The sequence below is a fragment of the Cataglyphis hispanica genome, chromosome 9 (genome assembly GCF_021464435.1).
Source record: "Cataglyphis hispanica isolate Lineage 1 chromosome 9, ULB_Chis1_1.0, whole genome shotgun sequence".
NCBI classification, from domain to species: Eukaryota; Metazoa; Arthropoda; class Insecta; order Hymenoptera; family Formicidae; genus Cataglyphis; species Cataglyphis hispanica.
In genome coordinates, this window is record NC_065962.1 from 3805726 (window position 1) to 3827377 (window position 21652).

Sequence of the window (21652 nt, forward strand, 5' to 3'; positions counted from 1 at the left end):
AGAAAAAGAGCGTCGCTGAGACGTAACAACGTCCATTTGTAGGATTCATCACGGTATCAACTTGGCGGTCAGCCAATTAGCAAGCGAGACGCTATTGTCGCTTCTCTGGTTATTTAGGATTCTAATCTAGATATATTATGTCTATGGTGTAATCTTACATATGATGTTAATGGTATGTGTGTGTTGTACGTGTATATACCGATGAATTACTAAATGTAAAAAAATAATTATTTATCTTATAAAAAGAATTATAGTGATTAATTTAAAACGAAATTATCCAATCGGTGCAACTTAACTCAAAATAATATGCTAATTTCCTACCTACTGTTGTCTACCGGTTTGATTAGTATCATAACATGTAATAATGCATACAATGATTTTTTCGACGAAGAGTTAATGCTAAAACCTTTATCAAATAATCATATTTATGCTTATTTTCAATTTACCACGATATGGAAAACGGCAAAACATATAGAAACGCGTAAGTAATTATTATAGTACTTAATCAGTAAGTTAGGGTCTGTTAAGTATTCATATAAAGATAAAAAAAAAATTATTTTAGTTCAACATTCACATCTCTTTCCGAGAGGATTGAGTGAAATCATAGCTCGTCATAATATCGATGAGTTACATGTTACTTTAACAGAAGGCTTATGGAATTATCAAAAATGGGGATATCCATTCCATGATGCTGGACCTGGTGCTGAAATTATGGCCTGGTTTAATAAAAATGTAACAAAGTAAGAAATAGTATTAATTTTGTAATTTTTTTTTTATATTTAACAATAACATCGAACCATTATATATAACATCGAATAATATAATAAAACATTTATATATCATATAATAAAGTACTTTAATCAAAAAGCAAATTTTTTTAACTGCTATGATTTTAATTTCTGATGCATTGAATACAGAATAACATAATTTCACTAAGAAAAATATTCTTACTTGAATTATATAGAAAAATTTTAAAAGCATAATATATAAATTTTTTTATAGCGTAGACAAAGAATGGAAAGGTCTGACAAATGCTTTAGCTGGATTACTTTGCGCATCTCTGAATTTTATTGATATATCTAATAGCATGTCACCAGAATTTACATTCCGTCCCACTGGTCTTGTCATGGATGGATTAGTAAATGCTAGTCACTTACGTTATTCATCACTACCAAAGGAGATAGTTTGTACTGAAAATCTAACACCATTTAAGAAATTATTGCCATGTGATTCTAAGGTATTCATAAATCGTAAGTGTATCTATATTGATTCATTATAGAAGCTAATTAATTTTTTTCTCTAGAGAGGTCTAGCAACATTGTTAAATTCTGCACATATACATAATACAAATTATCACTCAATTGGAATACATTTTCGATCCATATGTCGTGATACAACTTGCACAAGAACTTCTTTAGAACTCCGACAGACTGTTTCCTTAATATATGATATAATGACAGACATGAACCAGGTAAAATCAGATTAATGTACATAAAATAATCATAAATTATATACTATTGTTCTTAATTTACATAGGATTGGTCAATAAGAAAATTTTTTGGAATGGGGCTTCAAGGTGCATGCCCGCTTGCAACATTAAGTAATGTGTATGTTGATATATCGAACAATAATACGAATCATATATATGAATTAACACCACTACCGAGTGCAAGAATCATTAGCTTACGTGGAGGACAACAGAATGATATAGCGATATATGATATCAGAACTCATTCTAGTAGAGGAATATTTAATATTGCTGCTATGTATAATATGCCAACTAACAGTATAAACTATCCTTCAATTCTCTATGCAAATAGATATATTATTGGTATGTATGTGTTCCAATTTTAAAAATATTTTTATAATTAATCTATATTTTGTTTGCAGTTGAATATTTCATAATCATATATTTGTCATACATAATCAAAAAAGTTATAATTTTAGAAAATCAGATTTGTTAATTAATGTTATATATGAATACATATAATATTACAGGTTGTTTATTAATATGTGAAATACATTATACATAATGGTAGAATACGAAAGTTACAAAAATATTTATAAAACATTTTATTTCAAAGGTACATCCCGTTTTATATTTCAACAAGTGTTTACCTATTTTTAAAATAACTATCGTTAGTTGCATATAAGCAGAATACTTTATCCCTAGTTTGAATATTTTATTTTAAATTTGAATGTCTCATTATAAATTACTTGATATGTTTTAAAAAGATGGTATTTGAATATACGGGCAATTTTAAAAATGAAGTTTTGGATGAAATAAACAAATAAATTCAAACCAAGAGAGCAAAAAAGACTTTATACATTCTTATGGAAAATGACTTCTTTTATGAAACACTGAACAAAAATCTCAATGAGTACAACTGTCTAAAAGAGCTATAGCTTAGCCTAAGAGAGCATTAAAAGTTGATTTTTAGGATTTTTTGTGAAAATGATTGTATTTGCAGCTTTCTGCAATTTTCAACAAGTAAAAAACTTCAAGACTTATCATGTGGGAGTGACTGCAATATGAATCTCTCTCATAATCTTCCAATTATCTGTTCGTAGAATTCATTGCATGATTGCCTAGTCATTGCCAATCGCTTCATTTTATTTACATATAGAATAAGATTAGCAAAAAATGGAAATGGGAGCTAATAGAACTATAACATTAATAATGATCAATTATTTGAACTCGATGAACAGGATAATTTGAAGTTACAAATATGATTATTTTTGCAAAAATCTTAAAAATTTCTTCTAACATTTGAAATTAACTTCTAACAGGCTAAACAATAACTCCTAGATATTTGTCCATTGAGACTTTTGTTCAGTGTCACATAAACACTGTCACAAAATCTTAAAGTTTGAACGAAATCCATCTAGCATCATTTCTTATAAGAAGTTCTTCGTCCTTAACAGAGTCCTTTCAGTTAAAAATTTTAAGTTTTTATTAGTTGCTAGCATACACAAATTTGAAAATTATCTGGATTTTTTTAATACATTAGATAATCTATAATAAGATATTCTATAATAAGCTATATTATTCAAGAGATAATCATTTTGAATATCCTTTAAAAATAAAAAAAATATTTGTTGAAATATAAAACAAACTATAAATTTGAAACAGGTCATTTCAGATATATATTTATGTAAATTTTATTATTTTTATATCCTGATTGAACTTATGTTTCTATCATTATTAATATTTTGTATGTATATTAGAAAACATTTTATTTATAGAATGAGTTGATGCAATTTACATAGGACAAATTTCTGCAATTGATAACAATCCGAAAAACAAGATTAGTTATTTCTTGTAGATTCATTTTCTGATGATGGAATACGATTCCGGTTTTTAAATTTCTCCATCACATCAAAATTTTGATAAATTTAGTAGTTAATGTTATAAGAAATAACTATTTTAATGTACTTTATTATATTATAATTATGATATGCGAAAGCATTTGAGAAGTTTATTACAATCAAATTAATTATTTTGTATTAGGACTTCAGTTTTTAAAAACAATTTATTACATCAATTATAGTTAAAATATTTATAATTAGAATAAAAAAATATAATTTATATAAGCAATGTTTAAATTGTGTTTCCTTCTGTGTGCAACACAAAGAAGCTGATCCTTTAATAAATTATTGTAATAGTTATTTATTTGTCTCCAAAGTTGCACAAACTCTAATTATTTTTTCCTCAAAGATTTTGAATATTTTTAGTTAATGTTCGATATACAATCGATATGTATTAATTATCATTCTTTATTCTTATGAATAAGTGAATTGTAGTTGTTGAATTTATAATTATATTATCTTAATAATAACACACATATTATAACAAGAAAATTAATAATATTATAACATCTTGTTATAATAATATTATAACAAGAATATTTCTAAAAAAAGCTCAAAATAAATTTACACACACACACACACATTAATTTTAATATACAATTTTTTAGGATATGGTCAAGAAAGAGGCAGTTTGGTGACTAAATTATATAATAATCACTGGCAGACATTGGACGTGATCTTACTGGAAAATATTCCATGGTACTTATTAGTTTATTTACATTCTGTTACAATAACTCAGAATGGACAACATGTTCGTCCATGTAAGTAGACATAAAATAAAAAATATAAAATAATCTAAATAGAGAGTTGACTATTGTCTATACACATCTCACAATATATAACATATGTGTAATATAAGCAATCAGTAAAATTTATAAAAGAAACTTTATTATATGAAAACTTTACAACATAATTACATATCGATACACATATTTTGTAATATTATTTATAATATTGTACACACATTATAGTGGTGCAGCGTTATCTACCTGGAAAAGAAAGAAAAAGCCCATATTACTTAGAATTAATCCTGCGCCTGCCTCCACATTCGGTAATGAAAATCACTATCGATATAGATTACTTATTTCTTAAATGGCAGGAATATCCACCAGATGCTAATCACGGTTTTTACATGGGACCAGCCATAATTACAGCTTTGTTACCCATAGCTAGAAATTACACCGCTCTGCCATTCGATGGAAGTACAATCAATTCAAGGTTCGTTTTCTTTATCTTAGCAATTTCTTTGCCTGTCAATAACTAATACAAAACCGCAAATTTTTTTTTTATAAGTAGGATAAATTATATAAGTAGCTCATATGGACAATAACTAAACTTTGCAGTTTTAATGCTTCAAAGGACGATTATTTAGTACAATTACGGACAGAGTCCTTGCTTATCAGTCTTCCGACTCCCGATTTCAGTATGCCTTATAATGTTATATGCCTTGCATGTACAGCCGTCGCATTAGCATTTGGCCCTCTGCACAATATTTCCACGAAAAGATTGGTCTTGAAGCGTATTGAGAAGGATTGGAAAAGTAAATTGTTTTCTTTCTTCATAGAAAGAATATTTAGAATGAAGAGAAAACAAGAATAAAGACTATAAATGAATTATATATTAAATGTATTATAAATGTATAAAGTGTATTTCTCATTTAAATAAATATATTCACATATTTTCTTTGTATATTGAATAAATTTTATTAATACAGATGCAAGAATTTCTCTGATACGTGATTTTAGAAATTAAAAACGGTCTTTTAATTTCTTGTTTAATGAAAAATATTTGCTTTTATATGCTATGTAAAGCAACCGAAAATTGTTATTTTTCAAACAATGATCTTGCAATATTATAAAATTTCTTAATGTTTACTGTGGAAAATATTAAAAAGTGCATACATTCTGTTCTGAACCCAATATATACTTTATACATACTTTGACATCTACATTTACTTTAAAATTGAAACTTATTTCATATTAAAAATTATAATATATATAATTAATTATATTTAATCATTTTTGTATATGTGACAAGTTTCTATATATTCTATAACTCTATAACTTTTAATCAAGTGATTCCATTCATGATGTAACTCCATTTTTAATCCATTAATAAAATAATGTAGAATCAGAATGGTCATGTGATAATTTAGTATGAACTATTCAACTATTATCAATTAATCAATTAATAAAATAATAAATACAAGGTGTCTACTCAAATCTTGTAAAAAAATTCTCTGATCTTTTAGGTATATTTGTTCAAATTCTCAGATAAAAAAAATATTTTGAAGATCTTTTTGGTGCAATTTTTTAAAATAAATTTTTTTATTGTACACATTTTCTAATGCTTTTTACTTATATGAAAAAAAAAAAAACACAAAGCCACTTGAATTTCAAGTGCTAAATTTACAAATATACTGACAAAAGCTGAATAGCTTTCATTAAAATAAAAATTTTTAATGTGCATAATATTTTCTTTTTTTATCACTAAAAATTAAAATAAAGAATATGTACTGTATATTCAATATTTTAACAAAATATTGAAAACATAAACTGAGATAGAAATATATTTATATATTTTAAACACATAATTCACAACTTGACTCAAACTTATTGTAAATGGCCTACAATGTAAGAGCAAAATTATTAAAGAGAATTTTTTTGAAAATTTCTCGAGTTCCAATAAAATTCCATGAGAATTCCCTGATTTTTCCAGGTACAAAAAAAATTTCCTGAGAATTCCAGATTTTCCATGCTTTTCCAGGGAATAGACACCCTATAAATATGTAAGAAATGTAATACAAACAACAGGTGGATAAGCTACAATAATAACTTATTGTATATGGATTTAAAGTGATCGGAGAAAAAACATATGCATCCTTTGACGGATAATTTATTCTTGTTCTTAACTTCGTTCCATACGTTGTTCGATAACCAGTCTATCGATAAGTGTACGTGGTAAATGCAAAGCTTCACGTAAAGTCTGTTTCGGCGTCAATTTTCGCAGGAAAGTCTTTGCAATTGGAGAATCTGTTGTAGTCATGGGATCTCTATTCTCGTCGCAAGGTGTTCGACTACTCTGATCATTTTCTTCTTCGTCAGATGAACAGAGGTCAATTAACATTATTGTACTTGACGGACATTTTCTCTCTTTAATTGGTTTTATAGTCTCCACATCATCCAAAGGTGATTTCACAGCAGTAAATGCGATTAAAGTCTCTTTAGCTGTTGTATTAATACTGGCATCTTCATCTTCAACAATGATCGGATCTAATTCATTTCCCAATGGTGCTTTACGTTTGGAAGATACAACCACATTTTGCTCACAAGTTGCTTTTTTCGATTTTGTTTTGCAAGCCGGTCCCACTCTTCTCATTAATAAAACTTTTCGCACATTGATATTCTTCTGAGAACACTGATATTTTGAGGAATCCTTCTTTAGTTCATCAATTTGTTTTTCACTCAAGCGAGTAAGAACAACATAAATAGGTCGACATGTGACATACAGCAGTTGTGATCGTATGCTCAACACTAAAGAGAACATAAATTATGTAAACTTTTTAAAAAATTTCTTTAATATTTAATATTATATCAATTCTATAATAATTTTTTAATATAATATTATTTACTATTTCTTTATATTTCTTTACATATAAAAATATTTATATATAAAAATACAGATAAATCTTCATATACAGGTTCCAAAAAGATAGTACCAGATTTTAGAAGTATTCGTAAAAACGAATCAATCTCAAGTAATACTCCAAAAACTACTCATTGCCTAATTATATTTCTGTTATTAAATAAATTCAATCTATAAATTTTGTGGCATTGCCATTTGCTCTGCCATACATGAAATATTTGTCAGAATTTAAAAATGTAAAAATTAGCCTTTTCTCAGATATACAAAACCAGACACTGTCAACAATTATCGTTTCAAAACTGAACAAAACAAGAAATCACAAAACAATAGATGCTACGCGAGTGTTCGTAAATGAACTGACACAAAGAATTGAAAATTGTCAACAAACTCATTGATGACTTTAGAAGCTCGAATATTGTAACAAATTTGTAAATATTAAAATTTTTAAAATCATAAAAAAAATAATTATTCCATATTCAGCTAAAAAAATTGCAAATTCCCCCTTAAAATATTCAATATTAAATCCTGATACTAACCCTGACTCACCCTCAATAAAATCTGCTGAGGCCTCCGATTTAAAATAAAATATAGTTTCTTATCAACTTAAAAAAAATTCATATATAAACACATAAAATTTTTATACTTTATAATAAATAACTTCCCTAAAATTATTTAGAGAGACGAATTAATTAGAGAGACGAATATACAAGCGGTTGCGTGTAAATATATCATCCAACGCATACTTGAAATGAGTTCTATCTATAATAACAGAAAATGTTTTATAACACAGAAATAAATGGTTTTTAGAATATTTAAGACTTTTTGGATTGTTTTTATGAATACTACATATTCCTCAAATTGGTACCACTTTTTTGAACATTTTATATACAGGATGTCCGGAGTCGGTTGCACCACCCGTCATGTACAGGTAGAGATAAAACTGAAGAAAAAAGTCCTGTACCATTTTTTTCTATAACATTTAATAAAAGAGTTATTATTGAATGAAGTCTGGCCTATCATCGATGATTTTTAGCTGGTGTGCGAGAGCGCTCCGCTGTTATGGCGTGGCATAACTACTAGACGCGCGGCTCACTGACGTGAGTCCGACTAAAGGTCGACGCTGATTGGCCAGCCTCACTCAATAATAACTTCTTTATTAAGCGTTATAAAAGAAATAGTACAGGACTTTTCTTCTCAGTTTTATCTGCTCTACCTGCATACGACGGGGGAGGGAGGGTGAGATTGACTCCGGACACCCTATGTGTGCGTGCGTGTATATATATATGTGTGTGTGTGTGTGTGTGTATATATATATATATATATATATATATATATATATATATGTGTGTGTGTGTGTGTGTGTGTGTACAGGGTGTCTCAAAAATTTTGACACCCGAAGTGGAAGGTAGATTGGGCCAAACTGAATCGAAAAGTCCTGTACCATTTTCCTCTATAAACTTCAAAAAGAAGTTATTATTGAATAAAATCTGGCCAATTGTCGCCAATCAAGCGCACGTTGGTGAGCGCCTGATAGTGTGCGTGAGCGTTCAGCTGTACAGCGGCGCACCACTACCAGGCACGCGATTCACTGACGTATATCCGGTTAAAGATCGGCGCTGATTAGCCAGACTTTACTCAATAATAACTTCTTTCTGAAGCGTTATAGAGGAAAATGGTACAGGACTTTTCGAATCAGTTTGGTCCAATCCATCTTCATATTTCGGGTGTGTCAAAATTTTTGGGGCACCCTGTATATATATATATATACACACGCACGCACGCACCGCACGCACGCACGCACGCACGCACACACACACTACACACACACACACACACACACACACACATATATATATATATATATATATATATACAGGGTGTTCTGCAAAGATTGTGCCAACGCTTGTGAACGGGTAGAGGACAGTAAACTGAACAGAAAAGTCCTTTACCCCTATCCCCATTTTGCAATTTTCGCAATAATTATTGAAATATTAATTAAAAAATATTGGCGAATGAGCACGCATTTCGTGCGGCTATTGCGCGGATAGACCATGGGACGTACGCGCTAGGCGTGCCAGCGGCGACCTTCATAGTGTCGCACGGCTACGAAAAGTGTTTGGTCTCACGCGTATCGTCGCGATATATTATATACAGGGTGTCTGATAATAATCGTCCCATCTGTCGTGTGCAGATAGAGCGGTTTAAACTAAATAAGAAAGTTCTTTACCATTTTGCAATTTTCGTAATAATTATTGAGAAATTAATTTAAAAATATCGATCAATTTGCGTGAGTATAAGCGCGCAGTACAAAGGAACAACCCATTGTGTGGTTGCTAGGATGCGAGAATCTATCGTTATTTACGCTCGTACATAATCGTTGTCATTTGTAGAGCGCTCCTCCCAAAATTTCGTCGCGTGCTTAGCGATCGCAAACTTCTGGGCTGTCTCTGGGCCGTTCTTTCTCACCGCGCGTTTATACTTACGCAAATTAATCAATCTTTTTAAATTAATTTTTCAATAATTATTACGAAAATCGCAAAATGGTAAAGGACTTTTTTACTCAGTTTAACCCACTCTATCTGCACACAACAGATGGAGCGATTATCAGACACTCTGTATAAACACACACGCACGCACGCACACAAATATATTATTTTATTTCTCTAATCATGACTTCTTTCTTTAGTGCTGTTTTACCATTATTTAATTTACATGATTTGCATATGTGACCATATATGTCCATATCTTTATAAGTGTAGATTATATCTTTATACTAGCTATTTCTTCTATTTATTTTTGTATATATTATATTAATTAACCCAATAAATGAACAATCCGTTTTTAATATTTAACAATTTAATAGTGATGTCATTTTGATCTTTTATTTCTTTCAATATCTATTATTTATTTTTCCTTTTATTTATCTCTCATATATTATTTAATTTTTATAATTTATAATTGTTTTATACAATTGCATAGCTCGTTTATTCAATGCCTTAGTTTTCATGTTAATATTTGTTTAAAAACAGATATTTAATTGAGTGAAAAGCGTCACTATGTCTTGTATACCCTCCATCACTACTGTATAATATTAGTAATATTAAAAAAAATATTAGATTGGTCATTTATTTGATAATATTATATAATTACACAACAATAAATTAATATACAATATTTTGTATGCTATGTATACAAAATAATTGACAAAGGAAATTATCTATATTGGCAGGTGAAGTTATGAACATGCATGATATATCATTTGTTTCAGTTCCTTTTTCATTCTACATATGGTCACATAAACTGCGTTCGGGAAGCACGCTTAAAATGTCTTTCTATCTTTGTTACTTACTGAACAAGGAAGACAGAACACGATTTTAGCGAACTCCCTAAACGCATCCATAATCATGGAAATATATAATAAAAGAATATATAATAAAAGAAAGCAAAACAAAAAAATAAAGACTACTAAAGCACTATAGAGAATATGGAAGTATTTAACTGTCCTTTAACTTAATTTTTATAACTTTGATGAGATAGCATATAATGCTTAGTAATATTGACATGTATAATATCTGTACACTAAAATACATACTTGGTTTGCTTTTAAAAGAATTCATAAATTTATATTGATGCACATAATCATTTGTCAGTTTATCCCGGTTTTGTTTGTGTGTCACTATCCATTTATCACAATCTACTTCTGTGTCTAGCCATTTTGGTCTGCATGAATCATTCAATACAGGTGCGATGACGTGCCTTTCGATTCTATCTAATCGTTCTTGTTGCGTATCCTCGGTCATTGCTTTCGATTTCTTTGCTAGCATTATACCGGCGGGCGATGAGAATGGGATAGTGGCATATCTTGCAAAGCTAAAAGAACTTCTAACACGTCTAGAAGTTCGTCTAATACTGTTATCAGGAACATTCGCGTTATTCGCACAAATTGACTTAGCTTCAGTCTTATTTGAAAATAATTGGAAATATTCCAGAAATTGATCCTGTTGCACTTCAGGCTCGGCTGTGGACAGATTTGGTGAAGACGAGCGCGAGCCATTACCATCATGGTCTTGTTCGCAACACATTTTTTCATGTTCCTAAATAATTAAATAAAAAAATTAAGCATTTTATCATATAATAAATTTAATTTATAACAAGAAATAAATTACATGGTTAAATCAAATATAAACCGGACTTTTTCTAAAACATTTTATTCGATCAAAATATTTTTAGTGCACATTTAAGTCATTTTTCTACATAGTCTCCACTAAAAAGCATTTTTGCCACCTGATTGGCAGTTTTTTATTTTCATGTCATAAAAAGTAATGGGATGTGTCCAAAGCCGATTACGTACGAATTCTGCCATGCGTTTTAAACGAATTAGCTTTAGATATGTCTCACTATTTTTTATAACATGAGAATAAATAAAACTACCAATCTGATGGCAAAAGTGTTTAAATGTTAGTGGAAACTATGTAAAAAAAGTAACTTAGGTGTGCGTTGAAAATATTTTGATTAAATAAAAAATTTTTTGGAAAAAGTTCTGTTTGCGCAATTGTTTTTGGATACATCCCATTATTTTTTATAACACGAAAATAAAAAAAAACTACTACTTTTGTGGCAAAAATGTTAGATTTTAATGGAACTATATAGAAAAATGATTTGGGTTTGCGCTAAAAATATCTTAATCAAATAAAATGTTTTGGAAAAAGGGTTGTGGTTTATATTTGACTTGCCCATGTATGATAAAGCTAATAATAATATAATACCTTCATTTTTGCGAGACCTATGAATTCAGCATCACAATTATCACACAAATAAATATCGTCACATGGTGGTTGAACCATCATGGGGGCTTGTTGTTTAGTCTTATTTCCATAACCTGATGAAGATGCATTATGAGATAACAATGTTCTTCGAGGACTGTCATTTTTTTTGTCATAATACTGTAAATATAAAAAAAAACTTCCTCATTATTGAATCAAAAAGCATGAAATAAATCAAACTACAGTGAAGTTTTATAGAACTCTATTATAATATTCTATATTTTAGGATTTAAAACACATATACACGTCACATATTATATACCATGTTTTCATTACGAAAGGTCACTAGTAACTTTCCAGTGCTTTTATGATATAAACTAGTAGTTGAATCCCAATTATTAACATATTCTAATTCTTCATGAGGATATTGTGCTAAATAAGAGCAAAAGCGTAACAAATATTCACTTCTGTGGTATGTATAACAACGAAAAACCAATTTTTTTAAATTTGCCATCCAGTTCTAAAATGACATTTTTGAATTAGTATTTATGGAAAAAGCATGATTTTATAATACTTTACAATCTATTAAAGATATAGACATTATTATTAAATAGTAAAAGACTGCTTACATCATTTATTTTTTTAGGTCTTGTTAGCGGATTTGAAAATTTAATATCTTGAGGCCACCACTTGGGTCTGTTAATAAGTTTAGTAGTATCATGGCCTAATGAACAGTGAACCATAAACAATATAAAGCGTTCCAATTGTACCTGCAGAAGAAAATATTTATCAATATATTGTTCATCAATAGAATTTAAGTCATCATGCAATATAGTTCTATTTATTTTTCATTATTTAATTATTTAAATATATAAAAATAATTCAAACTTATATCAGAAAAAACAAATAGGGTAACATTGAATTATATGTACCATTGTAATTTTTTCCAAAGATGTAGGATATCCATTAGCAAATAAAAGAGGAAGATTGGATACCATAGAACCCTCTTCCTTTGCCAAAGTTCCATTATCCTCAAAATATTTATCATTAGTATCATTCATTCTGGTTTCATTGTTAGAAACTTGATTTTGAGGCAGTTTTCTTGTACCATTTCTATCACCCTCTTGCATAACTGATAGTTTCATATTTCCAAAATTATCAACTTTATTCCCCATTTAAAATATTTGCTTTGTGAAAAACCCTATAATGTTTTGTACAGATTATTTTTTATTCTATTAAAAATTTTTCAAAAGTTTATAAACAATTTAATATATTTTATTATATAATTTTTTTCAATTATATAAAAATATATACAAGTAATATTTTTAAACACTAAATTATTTCATCAATGTTTAAATATTTTACAAGAATTCGCTTCTGAGTTTCTATATAAGAAATACAATTTAAATTATCTTATAGAGACAATCTTGTGAACAAGCTATAAGTGACATTTTATCATATAATCTGTATCTCTATGTGTACCTCTATCTGTACCTCTTTCTCTTTCATTAATTCGAAAGCTTTTCTATTCCGAATTAAATATGTGTGATATGTAGCATAACAAATGTGATAATGGTGGCAAATGCAATATATAATAATATTCTATTATGAACTAAACGACAAGACAAAACCTATTACAAATGATGAATCTGTATACCTTTTTTTCTTTCTTTGGCGATTCTATCCATAAGTTATGCAGAACTCAATGTCATTCAAGAGCACGGTGATATACAATATAAGCTTCAACATTCTCACTTACATTTTTTAGTATAATATTTATAAATTTGTATAACTTAACTCCGATAATATTTCCGTTTTCTTTCTTCTTGGATGGCTTTCTAGATGGCTATCTATTTTAGAAACTTTTCTCGCGCATGCTTTTTTTCTAAATCAAAAAGATTTCAAAAAGCTATAGATAGCTGCAAAGTTCCTTAACTTAATAGCTAATTTAAATTCGTAACTTTATAGATATGCACAAACGGGCTTCACATGACAATTGTTAGGCATCCAGCGTTCTAATGAACATAAAAATAATCATTTTTGCGCATCTTTGCCATCAGAATATGAATTCTACAATGTTATATATGTTGGCTTGTTTATTGCGAGCTTAATTTTTCTTTCCGAGATTATCCTCATTCAGAAGCTTCGCACTGAGTATCTTATTTTCGAAATGAATACTCGATGTGGTAATCACTTTTTTGAGACACCTCAATGTAACACACTGCACATACACAATACCTAACACAACTGGTTGCCACCCAATACCCAACTAAGCAGCGCGGGAGTTTTTCTCCGCAGTGGGGATCGATGACAATTGACAAACACTTAAGTAATGCCAGACCTGCGCTCTACAAGAATCGATCGCAATTATGCGAGTAAAATTAATTCTTGAAATTAATGTTCCACAATTTGTGAATCGTAGGGTCCACGCAATCATCGAACGTAGTCAGTTACAGGGCGATAGAATCTGCCGAGTGGCAGTTCTTTCTTTTTGCTACACTGTAGCTACACTTTTGCTAGGCATACGGTGAACATGAGATGGCGACACGTCACGTCTCAACCCCGTCACTCATTTCTTTCAGCGTCCATAAAATTACGAGGTTGTGAACTTGTTTCGACATTCGTCAATATTTGTCTTCGAAGATTGAATGAAAATTGTAGATAATATTAATATTCTATGTACCTATTAAATTCTAATTTTCACAACAATAAAATAAAACCAATAGAAAACACAAAAAATAGTGTGACATTAAAAGCAACTTTACATATTTTGCCAATATGTAAAGTGTACGCTATACTTAAAAAAAATTGTAAAGAAACTAAAATAAGGCCAGGATACGTAAAAAGTTTTACGGCCCGAGCACAGACTTTTGCATAAGCGCATAACCATAAGCATAAAGAAATTGATTGGTCAATTTCCTTAAGCATATTCTTATGGACAAAACAGTTTCCTTATGTTTATGGTTATGCGCTTATGCAAAAAGCGGGGAGCACACACTTTTGCATAAGCGCATAACCATAAACATAAAGAAATTGATTGGTCCACAAATGTATGCATAAGAAAATGAACCAATCAATTTCCTTATGCTTATTGTTATGCGCTTATGCAAAAGTCTGTGCTCGGGTTCTTAGGGTAATATTACATTTATCGTATGACAAATTTTTTAAGCATTTGATTATAAAATAGAAAATTTCGTGAGTCTCTAGAAATTAGCTAATCAATACGCTTAAAAAATTTGTACGATAAATGTAATATTATCCTTAGTTGTAATTATAAAGCCGATATTACATTTGTCGTACAACAAATTTTTTAAGTACTGTTACGTCTCAGCGACGCTCTTTCTCTCTCTATACCTCAGTTAGTGAGAAAAAGATTGCTCTCTACTTTTATAGGGCAACCTGCTTCCACCGGCTATACCCCAGGGACGCCGAGAGCTAGGACTAATCTAGTGGATTTAGGGGAATGATGTAGGCGCGAAACTAGTTGGTTACTAGGAAGTTTCACTAGGTATTTTAGGGATATGGATGCAACTAGGTAACATATACCTAATTCGAAGGTTAATCTGGTTTAAAGAATAGAAATTTAATATTGTAATAAAAGAAATATATCGATTATGTATCTAAATACCTAATATACTCATCTATGTTCAAATGATTTTCAGTTAATTGATATTTTAATTGAGAGCTTAGATCACGAGAAGGAATTGTTAAATTATGTTGATAACTGCTCTTAACATGTGTTATATTTTGATATAGTTGGTTTAGTAATATAAATTCTGGCGTATACGTAAGTAGGCCAGTAGGGTCACTTATTAAATAGAGACCGTTATTAGTTAAGTTGATTTCATTATGAAGTTTCGTTCGTGAATGTTTTTGAATGTCTTTATAAAATCTATGTGAGAATTTCGGGCGATTTATAAGAGCTAGAGAGGAAAAAACTCTTTTACAAGATATTATACGAGGTTTTGATTTATTAGTAAAACATTTAAACTGAAATAGATTAGAAATGCTTTTGACGCGTTTCTTTATACCGGATCTATGATTCCGTTTTTTACGGCAAGTCCGCTTGTATTGCGGGTGCACCATATGCAAGGGGCTTATTACTTAAGATATATATATATATATATATATAAATATATATATTAATTAGAAACAGTATAACTGTTAGGGAATTAAGATTCGGAAAGGAATATTATAATAGAAATTAAGAGTAATTAATAAATCGTGGACATTAAATAATAGAGAGTTAGTTAGATCGAATTAATTTATTATGAGAATTGTCTAACGAATAAGGTCTTTTATTTAATATCAATACTTGATTATATTATGACTCTAAATTTCTGATAGAAAGGGAAGGTTTAGAAAAGAGGTCGAATGTCGCCAGGGCACCGTAATAAGCGCTCGGCAACGATGGAATTTTAGGGAGAATGTGTAATGTCGCCAGGGCACCGTAATTAGCGCTCGGCAACCAGGTTCAAGGATTGGGTTGTGTTCAGAAAATTAGATAATAAATTTGATTTTAATTTAATCTCCTGTTGTCATTTCTTGTGGGAGATTTTTAAATTGATAGGAAACGCCGCCAGGGCACCTCGATCAGCGCTCGGCAACTAGGTTTAAGGGTTACATAAAGAATTCAAGAAGAAAGGAGGAAGTCGCCAGGAGCACCATAAGCGCTCGGCAACGAGGTCAAAATTTAGGAAAAAGGGAGTCGCCAGGGGCACCATAAGCGCTCGGCAACGAGGTTTAAGGATTATATTCAGAATTTAGGAAGAAAGGAGGAAGTCGCCAGGGGCACCATAAGCGCTCGGCAACGAGGTTTAAGGATTATATTCAGAATTTAGGAAGAAAGGAGGGAGTCGCCAGGGGCAACGATGGATTTTCGGGAAAAAGAGCAAAGTGTTGCAAGATTAAGTCTAGTTCAAATGACAACAGTAGTATATATTTTGCATGGAATTTATAAATCTTACTTAGTATTGATATTAAGGGTGTGTTTTAAATAATAGTAGGATAATAGATTAAAGTTGATTGACTGGAAACTGTCAGCCACATGCTAATGCTTGACAGAGGATTTCTTATTATTTAGAGGATGAAAAGATAATTAATTGATATTAGGGGTTATCAGTTAATTCAAATAAAGTTTCTAATATTTATGGAAAGATGGGATTTATAGTAATTGTAAGTACTTACCGTGATGTGGCAGAAAAATCTTTCCTTCTGTTCAAGTTCTGGTCGTACCTTGTTAAGCCCTTCTCTCGTCCTTTAAGACCTCGGTCGTGGATGAAGTAGGCCGGATAAAAGTACACAGATGTATGCACAAAGTTTTTTATTATTTCTTTAGTTTTACACAGCTTAACACTGAATCGACAGTTATATTAATCGAAATGGAATAATGAATAGTACGCAAACAATGAACGAATAATACGGAGCGAATACTTATACGAAATAGTAAGGAATTAATAATGAATAATGTTAGCTAAGAATAAATGATTCAAATGCTTGAAGAGCTCTGAATTGACTGCAATGAACGTAATGCTGAATTGACTGCCCCGATTTTACTGCCCGATTTGAGAGCTCTGAATTGACTGCAATGAACGTAATGCTGAATGATCTGAATGTAATGCCCCGAACTGAATGATCGAACTGACTGCTCCGATTTTACTGCCCCGATTTGACTGCAATGAACGTAATGCTCTGAATTGACTGCCCCGATTTGACTGCAATGAACGTAATGCTCTGAATTGACTGCCTCGATTTGACTGCAATGAACGTAATGCTCTGAATTGACTGTTCCGATTTGACTGTTCCGATTTGACTGCAATGAACGTAATGCTCTGAATTGACTGCCCCGATTTGACTGCTCGATTTGACTGCCCCGAAGGTTCGAAATCGCCGGCTTATATACTGTCGAGACAAAGGGTCTTCGGGCCGTGCGCAGCACACGCGTCGCGCTCTGGAAGATTCTTAGAATGATTCAGTGAAAGACTTCTGAGAAGAAAGATTTTTAACAACAATTCTTCTGAGAATTGTCGATTGATATGTTTATCTGACTATTGAGTTTCGGCGCTCGTGGTCGTAGCCGTCGCATGTCCGTTCGACTTATCGCTCGCAATATCAGGTTTCACTAACATGAGGCCTCTTATGCGCATTCTCTTCTTAAGCTTAGTTAATATTTTATAATATAAAATCCTTAATAATATAGTTAATATTTATGCTTATTAATTTATGGAATCATTTGTTCTATTTATTTCAGTTCTGATAATAAGTTGGTAATTTAATTAAAGTTATGGCATTCTATAGTTTAAAAATATAGATATTTTAGATAACTTATTTGTATTATATGCAATGTATATAATTTATGATTCCATAGAATATAAGCCTCTTAAATTTATATTTATGGTCGCTTGATCGATACTACAATAAAGCATATTAATTTTATTAAAATCATTTCTTTATGGAAGCATTCGCGCATTATATAATAACCTGTTTTAATTAATATGATTTTAATTATTTATAAGGTATAATTGTATTGGATATGGTATTGAAAGTTTTATATGTGATGTTTTGGATAAAATAATTATAAATATTCAACAAATTGTAGTCAACAAATTATTATTATATACGTTTTATGATTCCATAAAGTACGACGCATTTACTCCTCAATTTAAGAGTGAGTAATTATTATATCTATTTGTCTGTATGATTAAATATTAAAATCTTAAAAGTTAGATATTAGTATCGATATTATCGAGTATGAAACTCGCTCGCAAGTTCGTTCTTAAAGTAATCAGCAGGTTAGTTCTAGAAAATCACTGCTGTACAACTAGCTAGTTCTAAATAATGCTTCCTGATTCGTCGATCCAAGGAATTCTTAATTCTTTGCGCCATCGATTATTATTACTAAAAGGATTAAAATATATTCAGGTTTTAGGCTAAATAACCATATGGAACTAAAATAGTAAGCGATTAATGAAATTAGTTAACAATTAAAATAAAAGCAAATGGATTACATAATTATTCCATAGGTATTTTGCAGGGATAAAAGCGGTACTTAATTACTAGCTAAAATATAGTTTTTAAAATTGGCAGGACGTTACAGTACATTGATTAACTTATTTCTAGAGACTCAAGAAATTTTCTATTTTGCAGCCGATCAATATACTTAAAAAGTTTGTCGTACAACAAATATAATATTTCCCTAAGGCCGTAGACAAATCGACTAATCATAATTAAGCAATCTTACAATGTAAAAATATTTGACTGTGATTGGTCGATTTGCGTACAGTCTTAACCTCTGATATACAATGCTATTTTATCTGCTGAACTGCTTGCGTATAATTGTGTTGGCAATCTTGCTATCTGCTAAGCTGAAAATTGTATGTCTACTTGCTGACTAATATGTTGGATTTCCGTGAAAAAAAACAGTTATTTTTTTGTATGTTGTACTAGCTTATTATTAGAGCCAATGAAGACACAGCTTCAGGTTAAGTTGTGTAAAAGAAGTTATGATGCTTTAATTTTCTATTTGTATGATGTTAGCCGACGATTGACGATTAACACTTTTTTTAAATAATTATGTGCGAAATCGATTGTATTTCGTTTGTAGATTATTGTAGTGCATTTATTTTCGTTTGTTAGTTGATAATTAATTTTTAATTAATTATTTAATTGTAGACCATGAAACTAGCCAACTTGTACTATAAAATTACAAAAATAGATGTAGATAAAATCAATTGTATTTCGTTTGTAGGTTATTGTAGTGCATTCATTTTCATTTGCTAATCTCAAGTTTCAAGTTAGAACTTACATATCAAACAAGAGGGCAGCAACTTGATTGATTTGTCGAGTAGCTATACAGTTCAATAAATTTATTTATTAATTATAAACAATTTAGAAAGGCTACAAAGCTTTTTAAATTTACTACAAAACTCAACAAACAAAATACAATTGATTACAAAAGAGTTCTTTTTATTTTATAATATATATGATGTATCATATGATGTTAGCTACCCAAGTAGAACACAAAATCATAATAAGATCATAATCACATCAAATAGAAGTCAATTTAGAAAAAATCATTATGTCGTCAATCAATACATTTTTTATGATGATTTTGTGATGAATTCTTGACATAACAATGATTTTCAAGTGATTTTTTAACTATGTATGTAAAAAAAAAATCACGATTACATCAAAATGATGTCTAAATAAAGTCATAATGATGAGAAAATGATCAAAGCATGATTAAAAAGTGAGTTTTTATAATCATTTTCTCTTCCTTTTGACATCATTTTGATTTTATCAAGATTGGCTGCATTCAGTACAACATTTATTTTAAAACTGTTAAAAGTTTTCTTTGCTGAGATAGAGAACTATTTCTTTAAATGTAAAAGTATAGTCCAAAATCTTAAGAAAGAAAACTTCCAAAACACATGTAAAATAAACGTTCTCCTGAATGTGGCGATTTATATTATCTGATATTTATATAATTTATATAATTATATATTTATATAATTTATATAATTATATATTTATATAATTTTATAAAAGATGTAAAAAAATGAGAAAAAAGCATAAAATTGGATATTGTATACTCTCTATAGATATATTATATACTATCTATAGATATATTAATTGCATCTTAAAAATTACATTTTATAGAAACAAATTTCTTCTTATCAATATCATAAGTAAAAATTACTAATATTATGAAATAGTATAAAATACCATAAAATATAATAGGTAATTGTTCTTTTCTTCTTTGATATTAAAATTTAATGTTTTATCTATATCATTTTGTTTATCATAATTTTGTTTAACAATACTTTGTTCATCATTTTCATCATTATAATCTAATAAACTCATTGTTTTCAATAGTACTGTTACTTTTATTCTTAATAGAACAATTGTCAGAGTAACTGAAGGAATTGAAATAAAGATTAGAATTTAGATCCATATTAAGATAATTGTCTTATCTAATTAAGATAATCTCCTTAAAAACCTATGTGATTCACAAAGAAAGAGATCACGGTTGTATCATCATTATTAATATTATTACTCTCATATTCATGCTTTTGAGTATCATTACTACTATTTAGATCCTGCAGCTATAGCTTTAAGTTCATTTAATTTAATATATTTTATAGTACTAATTCTATGTTTGAATGGTACCTTTCTCTGAAATAAGGATTTTCTGAAATAATATATAATATAAAAAAAATGAATAATACTAAAAGTATTGATGTATACAGGGTGTTCTAAACCACCCGTACACCCCTTTTGTTTCAAAAACTAAGCATTTTAGAGAAAAACATTTCGAACAAAAATTGTATGGTTTAGAGGGGAACATAAGCTGGTGTCATTGGTTTGATCCTGGATGGCATCGTTAAGGTCAAGTCAAAAACACCTTTAATTTCTTAAATGGAATCCCCTATTTTTTATTGTATATTCTTATAGCTTATATCGAGAGCTTTCCAAAACACTACAATAAAGTATTTTTTATTAAGAATTTTTTAAGTTATTTTGTATCTTAATCTAACATATTTTAATATAAAATATAAAATATCTCGAAAATTATTTAGTTACAATTATTTATAATTGTATCGTAATACTTTTATGTACAAAATAATAAGATAAATCAAATGGTGTACAGAAAATAATAGTTTTTAAAAAAAGGTATGCAATTATTTGCAATATACTTTTCTATAACAATTATTTATTTTTTCTTTACACCATTTGATTCATCTTATTATTCTGTACATAAAAGTATTACGATACAATTATCAAACACTAAATAATTTTTGAGATATTTTATATTTATACTAAAAGTCAGATTAAGATACAAAATAACTCAAAAAATTCTTAATGAAAAAATATTT

General features: G+C 29.4%; 2 protein-coding genes across 7 annotated transcripts in view; one reads left to right on the forward strand and one right to left on the reverse strand.

The window, feature by feature from the left end:
* Nucleotides 1–14605, reverse strand: part of LOC126851975 (uncharacterized) — a 169719-nt gene extending 155114 nt beyond the window's left edge. Inside the window, exons 1-8 of one of the 5 annotated variants that reach the window (XM_050596386.1) lie at nucleotides 13767–14605; nucleotides 13435–13662; nucleotides 12710–12978; nucleotides 12407–12547; nucleotides 12100–12297; nucleotides 11781–11957; nucleotides 10607–11108; nucleotides 5198–6902 (exon numbers count right to left, since the gene is read on the reverse strand). In XM_050596386.1, the coding sequence (XP_050452343.1) occupies nucleotides 6277–6902; nucleotides 10607–11108; nucleotides 11781–11957; nucleotides 12100–12297; nucleotides 12407–12547; nucleotides 12710–12952 (1887 nt within the window). In that variant the 5' untranslated portion in view covers nucleotides 12953–12978; nucleotides 13435–13662; nucleotides 13767–14605 and the 3' untranslated portion in view covers nucleotides 5198–6276. Of the gene's footprint in view, nucleotides 1–5197; nucleotides 6903–10606; nucleotides 11109–11780; nucleotides 11958–12099; nucleotides 12298–12406; nucleotides 12548–12709; nucleotides 12979–13259; nucleotides 13388–13434 lie in introns of those variants that run through there. The other 4 variants (XR_007687742.1, XM_050596385.1, XM_050596389.1 and 1 more) reach the window with 4 other exon arrangements.
* LOC126851980 (GPI transamidase component PIG-T) lies at nucleotides 160–12560 on the forward strand. Of its 2 annotated transcripts, none has more exons than XM_050596397.1 (8): nucleotides 160–481; nucleotides 563–740; nucleotides 1003–1237; nucleotides 1304–1471; nucleotides 1537–1831; nucleotides 3978–4130; nucleotides 4341–4587; nucleotides 12424–12560. In XM_050596397.1, the coding sequence occupies exons 1-8, from the start codon at nucleotides 307–309 to the stop codon at nucleotides 12431–12433; spliced, it is 1461 nt and encodes a 486-aa protein (XP_050452354.1). In that variant the 5' UTR covers nucleotides 160–306; the 3' UTR covers nucleotides 12434–12560. The 2 variants fall into 2 exon arrangements, with proteins under 2 accessions (XP_050452354.1, XP_050452353.1); XM_050596396.1 differs by lacking the exon at nucleotides 12424–12560 and adding an exon at nucleotides 4713–5069.
* Nucleotides 14606–21652: the final 7047 nt, after the last annotated feature.